This window comes from Chrysemys picta, chromosome 7 (assembly GCF_011386835.1).
Source record: "Chrysemys picta bellii isolate R12L10 chromosome 7, ASM1138683v2, whole genome shotgun sequence".
NCBI classification, from domain to species: Eukaryota; Metazoa; Chordata; order Testudines; family Emydidae; genus Chrysemys; species Chrysemys picta.
Genome location: NC_088797.1, coordinates 39168377 through 39184558, shown reverse-complemented (window position 1 = coordinate 39184558; position 16182 = coordinate 39168377). Strand labels below are relative to the sequence as shown.

The 16182-nt window shown below is 42.3% G+C and overlaps 1 protein-coding gene across 12 annotated transcripts in view; it reads right to left on the bottom strand.

The window, feature by feature from the left end:
- Nucleotides 1-16182, bottom strand: part of TAMM41 (TAM41 mitochondrial translocator assembly and maintenance homolog) — a 166539-nt gene that overhangs the window by 109670 nt on the left and 40687 nt on the right. For 4 of the 12 annotated variants that reach the window (XR_010589431.1, XM_005309066.5, XM_042849566.2 and 1 more), the window contains one exon: nucleotides 8708-10051. The exons of 2 other annotated variants lie outside the window; for them this stretch is intronic. Coding sequence is in view for 1 of the 10 variants with exons in the window: in XM_005309066.5 (XP_005309123.1) it covers nucleotides 9978-10051 (74 nt within the window). In the remaining 9 variants the exon portion in view is untranslated. 6 more of the 12 variants (XR_010589430.1, XR_002888392.3, XR_010589434.1 and 3 more) reach the window with 4 other exon arrangements.

Here is a 16182-nt window from a genome sequence, read left to right as displayed (position 1 = left end):
TACACTAAGAAATTCACCAAGCTCTACCAGCTCTCTATTAGCCATGCTTGAAACTATTTGGGCCCATCTACACTACTAGTTAAACTGCTTTCAGGAGCACTTCAGGGGAACTCAGTGCCCATAGTGTAGGCATGCCTAGTACACTTGTTTTTAGTTTAGTGCCATAGTGTAGGTGTTTCCACCATTGACTGAAGGGATTTTTCCACTGACGTAAGTAATCCACTGCTCCAAGCACTGACCTAGCCATATCTACACTGGGGGTTAGGTTGGCTTAATCTGTGCCCCCGGGGTGTGAATTTTTCACACCCTCTGATTGATGTAGCTAGACTGATCTACATTTTAAGTATAGATCAGGGCTCAGTGCTGAGAACCACTGACATCATCTGGTCAATTTCCTTAGGTAGATGGATGTATAGTGTACTGAGTGCCTAATAGAATCAGATCCAGAAGGCTGCATTTATGACCTCCAACATTTTCCATGTCAACAGACTGATCCCAAATGCAGGTTTGGGATTTCATTAATGGATTGATCAAAAAGAGAAGCTAGGATAAAAAAACTTATCAACAAATTTCCTCAATAGCAGGCAAACAGGAAAATATAGGCCAAGAAAATCTGTAGAGAAATGTTCTCATCAAATGTTATAGATTTTAAGAGTAGGACCACCATTATGGCCAGATTTTATAGATTCTAGGGCCAAAGAGGCCACTAATCTAACCTCCTGCATAATAAAGGCAGGCCATAGAATTTCATCCAGAGTTTCCCATGTCTGCAGTTTGCTCTAACTGTGAGTGTGACTCTTTAATCTCACACTGTGTCTCACTTTAAAGATAGAGGCAGACAGTTAAAGTGTGGGTGAACTCAGAAAAGTTACTTGATAAAACCAAACAAAACAAGCTCCTTCTTACTCAGTGATACCTGTTTACTTTAGTAGGATTAAAAATTATATCACTTTTTCACTGCTTCTTACTCCTGTCCACTTTCCAAAGCCAACACCGCTAAAGTAAGCTGGATTCTGTATCAATAGAAAAAAGTTACTAAATTCCAATCAGTTATACATGTGAAAGCTCAGTTAAGGCAACAAGGTTGCCCAGGTATCACTGAAATCATAGTTTGGCCAGCAGAACCTTATTACTTCCAATTATGCTTGAGGAGAACAAATTCAGTATGACACCAATCGCAGGGTGAGTTCACACAACTGGGAGATAGAGAAAAATCTCTTTAAATGGAATATATTTTATATGGAGTAACTTAGATTTAAACAATTAATCTAAAAAGCAGTCTGACAGACTTACTTTTCAATATAGAACCACATTTTGCTGAAGAAATTTCAGGGCTTGTCTGCAAGAGAAAGTTATACCTCTAAGTTTCATAGCAAAGTTTAAGTCAAGGTGTGAATTAAGCTGACCAAATATAGCTATATCAATGCAACTCCCATGTGAACACTCTTATTCCAGAATAAAAGCATTGAAAATGATAGTTAGACAGGTAAAGGTATATTGGTATAATTATATCAGTATAACAAGTGAAACTTTTGCATGTATATGAGCCTTCAGCCTGTGTCAACTCAAATATTAATTTTAAATGATGGGGCCCAACAGTTTTGCAAGTCAGAATTTGGATCTCCAACCACCTCTACATAGACTGGCAGAGTATGAGAGCATTGTAGAAATAGTACAATCATTCCAAGAGATGGATGTTGGAAGGGATATGGAAAAAAAATCACTTTGCATCCCTTGAGTAACACTCCTGACTGACTCAGGGGTGGCACTCATGGCCTGCAGAGGAAGTTCCATCCATCCCCTCTTCTGCAAGGAGGTGTCAGTCCTATGTGGAACTGAGGGCTAGTCTACACTGGCAACGTTCTTGTGTAGTCACAGCAGAGCACTGGGAGAAAGGTCTCCCAGCGCTCTAAAAAAACCCCACTTCCATGAGGGCACAGCTCCCAGCACTGAAATTTGCTGTGCTCAGGGGGGTGTTTTTTCACCCCCCTGAGCGAAAAAGTTGCAGTGCTGTAAAGTGCCAGTGTAGACAAGCCCTGAGAGGATAAGGGACATCAGAGGAAAGCTGAGGGAATCAGAGAAAATCCACCTTCTGAAACAGGGTGGGGAGTTTTCCTTCCCACCCTCACTAGGATTTAGTAACTAGGATTACTAATAGCATGACTGGTCCTAATAAAATCTGCAAAATGATCTGCTTAGAAGCAAGGCAGGTTTTCTTGGCATTCCCCCCTTAGAATCCAGCATTCCACCACACTGCCAATTTCCCTGATGATGGAATCATCTGAAATCACTTTGTGTGAGAAACTAAACTTAGGTTTTCAATGCCAGATGGAATCAATGCATTCTCTTCCCATTACACCACAAGCATTACACAGTAGCACAAGAACGCCAACACAAGAACAGAGAAATGACAAGCATTCCCTTCCACACACGCTACATGGAGCTTGCCATGCTACAATCCTCAAGTTAGGTCCTTGGTACCAAGGGAGGAGAGACGTGGCCAAGCTTCTCAGTACAAAGTACAGTACAAAGCATGACTGCCAGCGAGCCCAGGAGATATTCTGTGCTGGGAAATCCCCCACACCACAGCACATGTAGGAAGCTGAAAGCTTCCCCAGCTCACATTTCCTCAGGACTACACAGAGGAGGAGTCTGTGGGATGCAGAAGAGAGGTGGCTGCAGTCAGTGCCCACAGTAATACAGCCAAGCTAGGAGATGCTCCCTTGGCCCCCATGGCAAGGCAAAGACATGGGCACTACCCAAACATTTGCATTGCACTCATGGCTGGAGTAGCTGAGGGCTCGTGGGACGGGGGCCAGGGAAGAGGTCACAAAAGGCAACTAAAGGCCCAGGACAAAAGGGGGCACGTGGCAGAGTCTGGCGTGGGGAGCCAGAGACGCAGGGCAGGTGTAGCCCGGGGTGCGGGGAGCCATGGGGGTCTCAGGGCAGGCACAGCCCGAGCGGGCAGAAGTCAGGAGTTGGGGGGCCTGAAACAAAGGGCGGCAGGAAGGACAACCGGGGGCACAGCCTAAGCCAGCCCCGAGCACCCCCACTCCAGGTCCGAGGGCCCACGGCTGCTCTAGTGTATCCAGGGAGTAACCAGGGCACCAGCTGAACCGGCCTCCTCGGACACCTGCACCCTCTGCACTTACCCCACTCGCCCCGGGACGCAGCCGGGCTCTAACCCTGCGGCGACGGACCTGGGGCCACGGGCCCTGGCCAACCCGCTCCCGGGACCAGGGCGCACCGCCCGCAGCCGCTGCTGCTGCAGCCTCCCTCTCTCCGCCTGGCCAAGCGGCTCACTCACCAGTGTGCAGTGCGCACCCCACGCGGCTGGGCGGGCGGCTGCTCCCCCCCACAGCGCCGCGGCGGGACACGCAGGGTGGCCGGGGCTCCAACAAGTGCCAGGCTCCGCGCGCAGCAGGGCTCCGGCTGCAGGAGGAGCAAAGCGGGGGAGGGGGGTTGTTTACTCCAGCGCCGAGACCCAAACAAGGCGAGTCCGGCAAGGGAGCACGGCCCAGCCTCCCCCAACGACACTGGCTGCACTGAGTAGCCAAGGGAAGAATCCCAGGAACGGCGGAATTCTCTTCCTAGCAGGTGGGGAGAGCCAGGCAGCCCCATTGGCTGGGCCAGCCCATGAGATCAGCATAGATTAGGATAATGAGACCCTGACATCACATCCTCAGCAGGTAGAGAAAACACAGAGAGAGAGAAAGAGAGGAAAGGGAAGGGAAAACCCCCCACGGAAATCCCCCCTCCTCGAGGGAGGAGACAGGCAGGGAAATCCAAGCAGGGCTGAAGGTGGGAGGAGCCCTGGGCTGCTGCTTTACACACAAAAGCAGCCTTGCTATGTTTGGCGAGCTCCAACCGTTCACAGCACTGTTTTCAATGCAACGTGCTGTTGTGGGAGGGGTTGGAGCAGGCTTTGAGTGGTGCCACTGCTGGAATGAAATCTAGGATTCCTGGCGGGGAGGAAATCTCTGCTCTTTAAATTAAGCTTGTACTCGGGTGTTTAACAGGCAGAAGGAAGGAGGGATTTTACAAAGGATGTTAAAGACTGTATTAAGTATCAGAGGGGTAGCCCTGTTAGTCTGTATCCACAAACACAACGAGGAGTCCGGTGGCACCTTAAAGACTAACAGATTTATTTGAGCATAAGCTTTCTTGGTTAAAAACCCCACTTCTTCAGATCCATGGATTGAAAATTACAGAGCCTGTAATTTGTACATAATAAATAAATACATACATCCTGTAATTTTCACTCCATGCATCTGAAGAAGTGGGTTTTTTACCCACGAAAGCTTATGCTCAGAGAAAGAACAGGAGTACTTGTGGCACCTTAGAGACTAACAAATTTATTAGAGCATAAGCTTTCGTGGACTACAGCCCACTTCTCTGAAACCTATGCTCAGAGAATGTATTTTCATCTGCCCTTTTGTTAGGCAACAGATCCTATGCACTAGGAAAGAAAGCTGAGATTTCATTGTCTTGTACTTTATGACAAACATTAGAAATATATTTTTCATCTAGCAAATGATCAACCAGAGAAAAAACAGTTAGAGCAGAGATTCCCTATTGATTAAAAGCAACATACCTTCATTCCAACTACTGTTGATAGCACCAACTGAATGCACACACTAAAATACATAAACAGGAAGTTTTCTAAAAGAAGAAAATTAAGACCCTTTAAATGTAGTAAAACCAAGCTTCTGTAAAAATGAATGCCAGTAGAATTTATATACATAAAAAAGACATAATAGTTTTAAACCCAAACGTTGCAGCGTTAAAAGGGCTGAAAGTCAAACTGGCCTATTCATTATCCAAGCAGATAGAAAAGCAAAAAATACACAAATAACTATATTCTTCACTGGAAAAAAAAACTTACATTATTGCAAAGTTAAGGTTGCTTGGTAGTATGCCATCCCTCGCGGAATGTTGAATTGAGCAAAACTCACTTTTGGAAACCAGGAGATGCAGAGTTAAGGCTATGCAACTCTAACTCTGCCCTTTCAGCAATGCCCTAATACTCTCCGTTAACACACACACACACACTTTTACGCTGCCTACTCCACAGTTGCTAACATGTACAAGCTCTTCACCTCCTTTTACAACCCATTCACTCTCAGCCATAGGATTCCATCTAATACTATTAAAGGGCTAAAAGGAGGAGAGAATACAAATGTGGCACTGATAGGTGCCACTGCCCCTGTTCTCCAGTGTCCCTTCTACTCACCCCCAAATTACACTTACCTCTGTCCCACTCCTCCTTGCCCCAGCCTCCCTTTCCTTAGCCCCCAGCCTTTTCCCCCTACCACCCACCCCCATGTATCCCCCTCCCCTCACTGCAGCTCCAAAACCTGCTCCCTCTCTAACCCACCCCTCCTCTCCCAGGAAGCATTGACATGTCTAAATAATCCCATGCCCAAAGATTTTAGGAGTATGGGGTGGGGGGGAGGGCTGGGTTGGCTTGCACTGGCAGAGCTGTGGGGTGCATTGGCAGAGACTTGAGGTGCAGGAGTTTGGGGTGCACTGACAGACCTGCCGAGTGCAGGGTGGTTGGCATGCAAGAGTTGGGGTGCACAGGCATAGCTAGAGATACCAGGCGTCCCTCACTGAACCCCCAGGGTCCCTCCCTTCCCTACCACCCATCCCATTTATCCACGTTCCCATAACTTCCTACCTCTTGCTGCAGCCCCAAATCCTTCTACCATTCCCCCCACTCCTCCACCCCTTAATACGCCATCCCTTCCAGGAAGTATTTACATGTCTAATTTTTTTCCCCTCTCAAACACTTTCATTACATTCCCTAAACTAAAATAGCTAATGATTACTCACAAATTGTAGCAATCTCCAGCCATTCAGTTCAAACTCCTTTTGTCTTAGGTTGGGATGTTGTGATTAATCCTTAGATTAGGTTAAGTATAGGGCTTGAAACATCAGGTGCTTGTTGATTCCACAGCTATTGCGGGATATCTAATAGCAATTTCAAGAGTATTTACCATCTGATCTTGGCAAGGTGATTGTAACCTGTAACCTTTTTTTCCTCAGCTGTGGAACTTGCCACAGTTCTTCCTCCATTTGCATCATGATACAGGGATTTCTACAATATGCAGAAAACTGTGGCCCACTTCATAACTACCGTTTCATACAATGGACAAGTTACACTTGTGTTCCAGGATCTGCACTCGCTTCCAATGGAGTTCTAGGTGAAATATAGGGGATTGGTTTGACCAGCTACCACTATTTATTATTAAACCCCAGTGTGAAACATGTTTTTTATCTGCAGTGTTGTCACAGCCTACAGGTAGAGCTGAGGGCCCAATTCTGTAGTGCCTATTGTGGGAAAGCTCCCACTAATTTCAATAGGGTTATGGGATCAAGCCTGACACCTGCTCCATGGCCATATAAGGAAATTAAATATCCCTCCCCCCCCCATCACATTTGAATAAAGAATGCCCTAAGCTAACGTCTCCTCACACACAGACACAAGCAATGCCACATTTTACTACTCTGGAGGCGGTTATGCTAATACACACACTCCCTGCAGCAGTGGAATACTTTGGCACAGGCTACACTACAAGCCAGGCTTTGTTAAAGAAATTTGTTTTAAAAATTGATTTCAGTTCATATGGTTGTGCAGCTGGCAGGTCTGGGGCACAACGCTGTTATAAGCCTTTTCAGTCAGATATACTTGTGCACAACAACAAAGAGCTAAATTTTTTCTTAAGTGTTCATGTGGGAGGTAAGTTGCCAGCTGGCATTCATAGCCCTTACAAGAGAAATTTAGCAGAGTTCAGTGAGTTTCAGCTTCTCCTCTTATTGTGATTTTACAGTTTTGTTAATAATGACATTACAGGCCTTTTCCTTGGCAACAGACTGGAGCTTGTGAAATCAGCTCTCTCTGAACAGAAGTTCCTAATTTACTACTTGAAATTCGGCACAATCAGGCACAACACAAAGATGATTAGTTTTTGCCACTGTAAGCAAGCCCTTTTCAAAGCTATCACAAAATATTGTCAGCGTTAATAAGGTTTGCTATTACATTGGAACATTTAATTTGTCAGTATAGTTTATACTCTAAATCTGGCTCTATCTACACCTTGCCTTAATATCATCATGGGTCAGAGTTTACAATTGACACCAGCTATGTAAAATTTACTTCAAGAAATTTCTTATCTAACCCAAATCACATAGCTCCATATGCAAATAATTTTTTTAAAAGATACACCTCTACTTCGATATAACGCTGTCCTCGGGAGCCCAAAAATCTTACCGCGTTATAGGTGAAACTGTGTTATATCAAACTTGCTTTGATCCGCCGGAGTGCGCAGCCCCACCCCCCCGGAGCACTGCTTTACCGCGTTATATTTGAATTCATGTTATATCGGGTCGCGTTATATCAGGGTAGAGGTGTACTTTAGAGTCACTAAGCTTTACATCTAAAGTTCTCATTTTGAAATCTAGATCCATTCGCATTGCTATGCTATATCAAAAGCATGCCTAAACTCATGACACTGTAGCATATATGGGAAGATTTAAGAAAACATTTCCAAAATTTTAAAATATTGGTATTTTTGTTGTTTCATGATGTGTCAAATTGTAGTAATTCCACACAGACAAGTTGATCAAACTGTAAATTGTTATTGTGATAAATGAAGGTGTGTGGGGGGGAATGGGCTCCCTTTTATGGACACCCAGCCAGCCAGTTAGCTATAAAGACCCTCTTGGTGGCTGCTTGCTTTACCTGTAAAGGGTTAAAAAGTCCCTCGGTAAAGAAAAGGGAGTGGGCACCTGACCAAAAGAGCCAATGGAAAGGCTTGCTTTACCTTTGTGTCTCTGTTGTTCTCTCTGGGCTGAAGAGATGGGGGCAGCTGAAACACTGCGTAGTTTGGACCAGGTATGAAAATTCATCCTCCATACCTAGAAGAATTCACTGGGAAATTTAAATTATGCGGGGGTTTTACTCATAGGCTTGCTGTGTGAAAGGGGTCACCAATACAAAAGTCTGAGACCCACTGGTCTACTCCATCCCCTTAAGGAAGATTAAAAGGGACAGTGTACTTTCAATTGGAGCAGGAACAAAACAGCAGCACTATATTCAAGAGAACTACCAAGTAACTTCAGAGTCCAATAGAAACAGGAATGACTCTAGTTTTGCTGCATCAGAATGTTGGACCACAATTGGCTTACTTGTTTTGTTCTAGATTAGAGGCAAGTCCAGTCCTAAGTACTATGGGTATCCAAGGCTGTTGAAATACAAGACACTCACTGTTTTTCCCTTTTGGTTGAAGTACTGTAACACTGTTTGGCATTGTAATATTAAACTGAAAACATTTTCTGGAGTTAAAACTTTGTTTATTTGTAAAGTTTTATTTAAAATATGTTTATTAGAATTAACAAAGTGACCACTTTGTTATTTTAGAAGCTATTCTTCAAATAGAGACTTCAGTGTAAAAGACAGGACAGTATAATGATATGTTATAAACGATATACAGACGTAATTTTAAAACAAAAGCCCTTTAGAAAAATTAGCCTTTGATGTAGTTAAATGTTCAGGACAGTCAGTCTTTGGATTAAAAGAGTCATATTTAACATGCACTTACCAACAAACAGTTGTGAAAATTTCTTCAAGCGCCATCCCTTTTCTATTTCCATTATGCAATGCACAGCTTTCATAACAAAAATTAAGCTCAAACTACAAATGCAATGAGTTCATTGTTTTTACTTTAATGTTCATACAGGAGAAAAGACAAGCCATTGTACAGTCATAGTTCATTAAGATCCAGGATCAAGCAAATCTGAACAGGTTGCCTTTTCTGGCCAGATACAAAATTACTGTAGCAATATTATACAGTTAAGGATGTATAGGTTGCCTCATTGCAGGATGTGATGACTATTCTGTATCACCAAAAAGCTATACTTGCTCATAAAATTTACTTTAAAAATTTTGAACTACAATGCCTGTAAACCACTGAGCAAGTGTGCAACAAATACAGGCGGGATTTTCAAAGACAACAAATGGAGCTAAGCATCCAAGTATCATTCATCTTCAACAGGAGTTGGGCACCTAATTCCTTGACGCTCTTTTGAACCTCGCCACCTTTATGGACAACTATCAATTCAGAGAAGGTCTTATTGTACATGAAGACAGAAGTGCCAATTAGGGGCCCCCTCCAAGGTTTTTGCACTTGCTCAAAGTTCCATAGGCCACAGAGCCAGGAGTAATGGGGTGAGAAAGGGCATGTCCCAACCACTTTCAAGCACTGATCCCATACTAAATCAGTACAGCTGCTGCTGGTCTGGAGCACTGCTAAAGCTCAGGCATTTTATCCAATCAAAACAAGGGGGTACTCTAATCTATTCAAGTTCTCATACTGCCCTCATCACCATATTATCAGTGTCTTCCAGAAGTGCTATAAGTGACATGACTTGCATCTGTCACCTGTGTCCCCTTCTTCCTCCTTTCCCCCAATTGCTAAAGCCAGCACATTTTGCAAGTGGATGTAAGAGCTATGTTATAGTACTAGATGGAAGTTTCCACTTTTCCAAATGGTCCAATACAGGTAAAATATGAAGCAGGATTAAAAAAAAAAAAAGGACTCCTTTTTACTTGAAGAGGCATTCCCAATGAAGTTACAAATAAAGCAGAAAAAAGGAAGTGACTATTTTGTATACATTTAAAGGTAACAAAAATCTAAGCATAAGAAAACTAAAATAAGGGCTGTTAGGAATAAATGATAGATTGTGTGATATCACAGTGGCCAGAACACATACCTAAGTTCCAGAGCGCTGAGGCAGTTGAGAGCAAGAGACTAGCAAGATTTCAGCAAAAATAAAATAAATAAATAAAAATGTTTGAGGTTCCAAACATCGGACTTTACCAAATATCCCAAAAAACAGACTGTCCATATAGTGTAGGACTGAAGACATATAGGAAGGGTTCTGTAAGGCAAGGGATGAGACATATAGCTGGTTCATTAGCTCTTCTTTCTTTGTATCATAAAGCAGGATGTCCATGCATTCAGTAGCAGATCCAGGATTTTAAAGAGTCCTATGGCATAATGGAAAAGCAAGTGAAGCAAAATAAACAGAACTGATGATGTTATTGCCTACAACTGCTATTGAAAGGAAGACCACCTCTAGGAGCCAATTCCTACCCTGACTTAAAACTTATGGGAGTCCTCTAAAGTCAACAGGGATGCATGGGGTGTAAATATCAGGTCAGACTTTAGCCCTTCGTATATCAGGATTTGCCACTGCATTTACTACTTTTTTTTTTTTTTTTTTTAAGTGCCAGAAAATGTTGTAAAAGTCTGATTATTTACAGACAAAGATTTGATCAGATGAATGGATTCTGAAGACACTACTGAGACATAAGATTCTGGACTAGGTTTCAAGGGTTACCTGCAATGTTCTTTTTCTGTGACTACACTTATATCTGATCTCAAACTTTGTTTTCATTTATTACAGCTTAATCTATTCTTAAATTTACTCAAGGTAACGCACCTGAGTAAAAATCCACAAAAACATAGGCTGTAAGCATCTTGCTCTTGTTTCTCCTGTTACCAGTAATCATGTCTAGTTAAAGGTTTTGTTACGGCAGATTTATAATTTAAAAATATGGTAAAATGAAATTTTATCAACTGCAAATCTTTGTGGCACAGTTGAAATAGTGAGTGTGGCAGAAGTTTTGTGTCATTAGCTATACAAACCAAGCCATACTTTTTCTTCCAGCAAGATAACATATACAAAAGAATAAACCTTTCCACACTTGCAGAAAATAGGTCCAACTAAAAGGTGATTCACATTGCCTTAAAAGGAAAGGTAATAATGCTTTGCACTTTTTGAACATCTTACAATAGATCTCATAACTTCACAAACATTAACCCCACATTGATCACCAGAGCATGTTCGCAAATTTAAAAATATCTAATAGGAAAAGGCATCCTACAGAGAGGAGTAGTCCTATTCTTTGGTGCCTCTAGTTATGGGGGGGTGGGGGGGGAAGGGATATTCTGATTTATTCACCCTCTACTCAAGTTGCAAGTAATGGAAAGATTCATTTTCTATTGAAACTATGTAAAAGTACCAAGATAGATCCTCTATGATTTTCTTTAACCAGGCTATTTGCTCAAAGCATCAATGCACATGCCGAAACTACAGGATATTATGGAGGGGCCATGGAAAGTTAGACTGTATAGTTCTTAGGTGACTATCTGCTTTTTAACTAATCCTGCAGCTACATTACTCAGTAGTCTTTAAGGTTCCACTGGACTCTTTGTTGTTTTTGTGGATACAGACTAACATGGCTACCCCCTGATACCTTACTCAGTCTGTTAGTCAAATGCACTGACTGGCATACTTTACCTGTTGATTCTTGCATAAGGAGAGAACTCCCCAGGCATAGGTGAGGACATTGAAGTGCAGACTCTTTTTAATTTCAACTTCAGATACTCTAAATATGGCATTAGATCGTTGAAGCTTCATATGGCTAAACACCTGGAAGAACTGGCAAATCTTAATTATGTCCTACTTATTGCAACAAAAAGAGGACTTAAGCAGGGGGAGAACTACCCATCTTTGATGGACTGGACATATTAGTTGAAGTGAGCATCCTCTCCGGAGCAGCTGCCCAATTTCATACATAATATGCTATATTACATAAAATGTAACCTCTGTAGTATGGGTGTAACTGCACAGCTAGGATCAGGGTACAGAAGTATTGTTTAGGTGGTTATTCATGAGACCAAATTTTTGTTGACATTTCTGAGATGGGTGGGTGCAGAGAGAAGTGGGGCTCTAACAGACACAGGGCATGTCTTCACTACCCGCCGGATCGGCGGGTAGCGATCGATCTATTGGGGATCGATTTATCGCGTCTAGTGTAGACACGATAAAATTGATCCCCGATCGCTCTGCCGTCGACTCCGGAACTCCACCACAGCGAGAGGCGGAAGCGGAGTCGACGGGGGAGCGGCAGCGATTGACTCGCCGCTGTCCTCACAGCCAGGTAAGTCGACCTAAAATACGCAACTTCAGCTACGCAAATAGCTTAGCTGAAGTTGCATATTTTAGGTCGACCCCCACCCCGTAGTGTAGACCTAGCCATAGGTGCTGCATCTGGACAGGGACTTTTCCACTCAACCTATCTTTGCTACTTTGCCAGCTCTGGTCTGAGAAATCTTGATTTAAAGTTCCCTTTATCTGTCCAGATAGAATAGAGTTTACTATAGTGTTTCTCAAATTGTGGTCTGCAGAGTTCTTGCCTGGTGTGAGGAGAGCTAGCTGGTCCCATTGTGCTGATTCATAGATTCTAGGACTGGAAGGGACCTCGAGAGGTCATCGAGTCCAGTCCCCTGCCCGCATGGCAGGACCAAATACTGTCTAGACCATCCCTGATAGACATTTATCTAACCTACTCTTAAATATCTCCAGAGATGGAGATTTCACAACCTCCCTAGGCAATTTATTCCAGTGTTTAACCACCATGACAGTTAGGAACTTTTTCCTAATGTCCAACCTAGACCTCCCTTGCTGCAGTTTAAGCCCATTGCTTCTTGTTCTATCCTTAGAGGCTAAGGTGAACAAGTTTTCTCCCTCCTCCTTATGACACCCTTTTAGATACCTGAAAACTGCTATCATGTCCCCTCTCAGTCTTCTCTTTTCCAAACTAAACAAACCCAATTCTTTCAGCCTTCCTTCATAGGTCATGTTCTCAAGACCTTTAATTATTCTTGTTGCTCTTCTCTGGACCCTCTCCAATTTCTCCACATCTTTCTTGAAATGCGGTGCCCAGAACTGGACACAATACTCCAGCTGAGGCCTAACCAGAGCAGAGTAGAGCAGAAGAATGACTTCTCGTGTCTTGCTCACAACACACCTGTTAATACATCCCAGAATCATGTTAGCTTTTTTTGCAACAGCATCACACTGTTGACTCATATTTAGTTTGTGGTCCACTATAACCCCTTGATCCCTTTCTGCCGTACTCCTTCCTAGACAGTCTCTTCCCATTCTGTATGTGTGAAACTGATTTTTTCTTCCTAAGTGGAGCAGTTTGCATTTGTCTTTGTTAAACTTCATCCTGTTTAACTCAGACCATTTCTCCAATTTGTCCAGATCATTTTGAATTCTGACCCTGTCCTCCAAAGCAGTTGCAATCCCTCCCAGTTTAGTATCATCCGCAAACTTAATAAGCGTACTTTCTATGCCAATATCTAAGTCGTTAATGAAGATACTGAGAAGAGCCGGTCCCAAAACAGACCCCTGCAGAACCCCACTCATTATGCCTTTCCAGCAGGATTGGGAACCATTAATAACAACTCTCTGAGTACGGTTATCCAGCCAGTTATGCACCCACCTTATAGTAGCCCCATCTAAATTGTATTTGCCTAGTTTATCGATAAGAATATCATGCGAGACCCCGTATCAAATGCCTTACTAAAGTCTAGATATACCACATCCACAGCTTCTCCTTTATCCACAAGACTCATTATCCTATCGAAGAAAGCTATCAGATTGGTTTGACATGATTTGTTCTTTACAAATCCATGCTGGCTGTTCCCTATCACCTTACCATCTTCCAAGTGTTTGCAGACAATTTCCTTAATTACTTGCTCCATTATCTTCCCTGGCACAGAAGTTAAACTAACTGGTCTGTAGTTTCCTGAGTTGTTTTTATTTCCCTTTTTATAGATGGGCACTATATTTGCCCTTTTCCAGTTTTCTGGAATCTCTCCCGTCTCCCATGATTTTCCAAAGATAATAGCTAGAGGCTCAGATACCTCCTCTATTAGCTCCTTGAGTATTCTAGGATGCATTTCATCAGGCCCTGGTGACTTGCAGGCATCTAACTTTTCTAAGTGATTTTTAACTTGTTCTTTTTTTATTTTATCTGCTAAACCTACCCCCTTCCCATTAGCATTCACCTATGGTAGTGTCTAGTAGCTTCTACCGGTGTCTTTCACTGAGAAGGAAAGCATGGATGCCTGTTAAAGCACCTGGAAATAAGGAGCTACCCGCCTAACTGCCTCTACTAGGCACACTGCTCATACAGGATGATGAGGTGGGGGAAACAAGTTCTGGAGCTGCCAGAGACCAGGGAAATGAATGTTTTGGGGAGAAGAGAATGAAATAGCTGGAAATTAAATCCAGGTGAGATGCAACCAAGCAGCAGGGAAACGTGCAGGAGAATGGGAGGATGGCACGGTTTAGGCAGGAGAGAGAGCAATAAAACAAAGTTAAAGATGAAATGAAAATTTGAAGTAGACGAAGACACTAACATTGTAGAAGGGCAAATACACCTTATCACACTGAAGACAGTTACCAGTACATGTGCTCCTAAAACTAGCTTTCCACGCCATGATTGCTAGTTATTTTAGTGAATTACAGCTGTAAACTGCAAGGTGTCATTTCTAACCATTGCTGGGAACTTCAAAAGGAACAAAAATATCTGAAACACATAGAAAAATGTAAGAAAAATTAAATGTAAAACATTAACTGTACAAAAGAGAGGAGCTCAGAATGTGTGCTGCACTTGCCTATGATTCATTCATGGCTTTCTGCCAAAAAGCTAAATACATGCAAGACCAATGGCCTCAAGGGGAAAGGTAGGACACTTTTAAAAGCACAAAGATAAATGATTTACAGAGCAGAACCCATTGAAAGAAAAGCTTTCTGCCTACACCAACCAAAAGAGAAGTTTTTCAAGTCTCTCTTACAAGATTTACTACACAGACTGGAATATTTGTAACGTATCAACAGATGGAGTAAACTAGGCATGCTCAAACTGGGATTTTTAATCCTCTCCTTGGAGGATAAGAAATGGCCCATTCTGTTGTTATGAACAAAGAAAGTTCACCACAAAGCCAAGCAAAGATATGTACTGCATACTTCAGTTATTTAAGACAAATAAAACCAACTCAAGTTACAGGCAATCTTTACAATAAAGTAACACCTGTAATGTGAAAGAGATTGAGCCACTGGCAGGGGCATGCATTTTAAAGCTTTGGAGGGTTTGGCTCAATACAAAACATCTGTTGCACATAAAAATGTTTACTTAGCTGTTGAGCAGAGAGCAATACATCCCCCCACCCCAGAGAACATTACTTATTAAACATATGCCCTTGCTCAGCTAAGTAGGCTCACAATGAAGACAACTCTGCTCTATAGCAGAAACTGGGGTCAAACCTCACTCTCACAGATAAGATCAAGTTATTTCTAAAGTTTTGAACCATTTTTCATGGGTGGCACCTCTCAAAACAGCAATCCCACATTAAAACATTATTAGATTTCTGGTTTGTTTAGAAACTAACTCTCACCCCCTCCTCCACAGCTCAAACTCACCTTTAATGCATTTCCTTACTCACTTTAAACATAACCAATTGCTTATCCCAAGATCTTGTGTCAATGAGGACTCTGATGAAAAGAGTGAAATATGAGTATGTTACAATATAAAACATCCTAATGGGATTTTTTAGTGAAGGGTCTATTCATACTTCCCTATTTGCCTTATTTAAAAAAATAAAAACAAAGAAACAACTGAAAGTAACCGAAGGATGGAAATGTAGTTAGAATCAAATCTTTGAGGTCCAGTCATATTGAAACATAAAGCCCTAATGTGAATAAGGATTGAGTTAAGCATGTGCTTAAGAGCTTTGCTAATAGTGCTCTTAGCCAGATATTAGCTCAGGCGTCTCATAATATTTTAACAGGCTCAGCAGCAGATAGGAAATCTCTGAGACAGCCACTGAAGCAATGGGAGACAAAGCATTTACGACTTTACAGATCAAAATCTGATATCGTTGACAAGACACTGGACTGGGGATCTGGGTTCAGTTCTCAGCTCAACAGATTTTTTTTTTTTTTTTTTTTTTACCGTGGACATGTCATTTAATCCTTCTTCACCTCACTGTGAATCATGGGATACTGATATTCCTTTTGCCCACCCTTTGTTTTGCCTGTTTAGAATGTACGCTCTTCACATTTGTAAAACTATTGTGTGTTTGTACAATGCCTATCACAGTGGAACCCTGATCTTTGTTGAGGCCTCTAGGTGTAATAGAATTATAACCACCCTCAGGTAAGAAGAACTGGTACATCCTATGTGAAATATGAAGAGGATACAACAAATAGGTTAATTTGTTGGAGCAATTTTTTAGTTCTCTACTTGAATTATCTGGT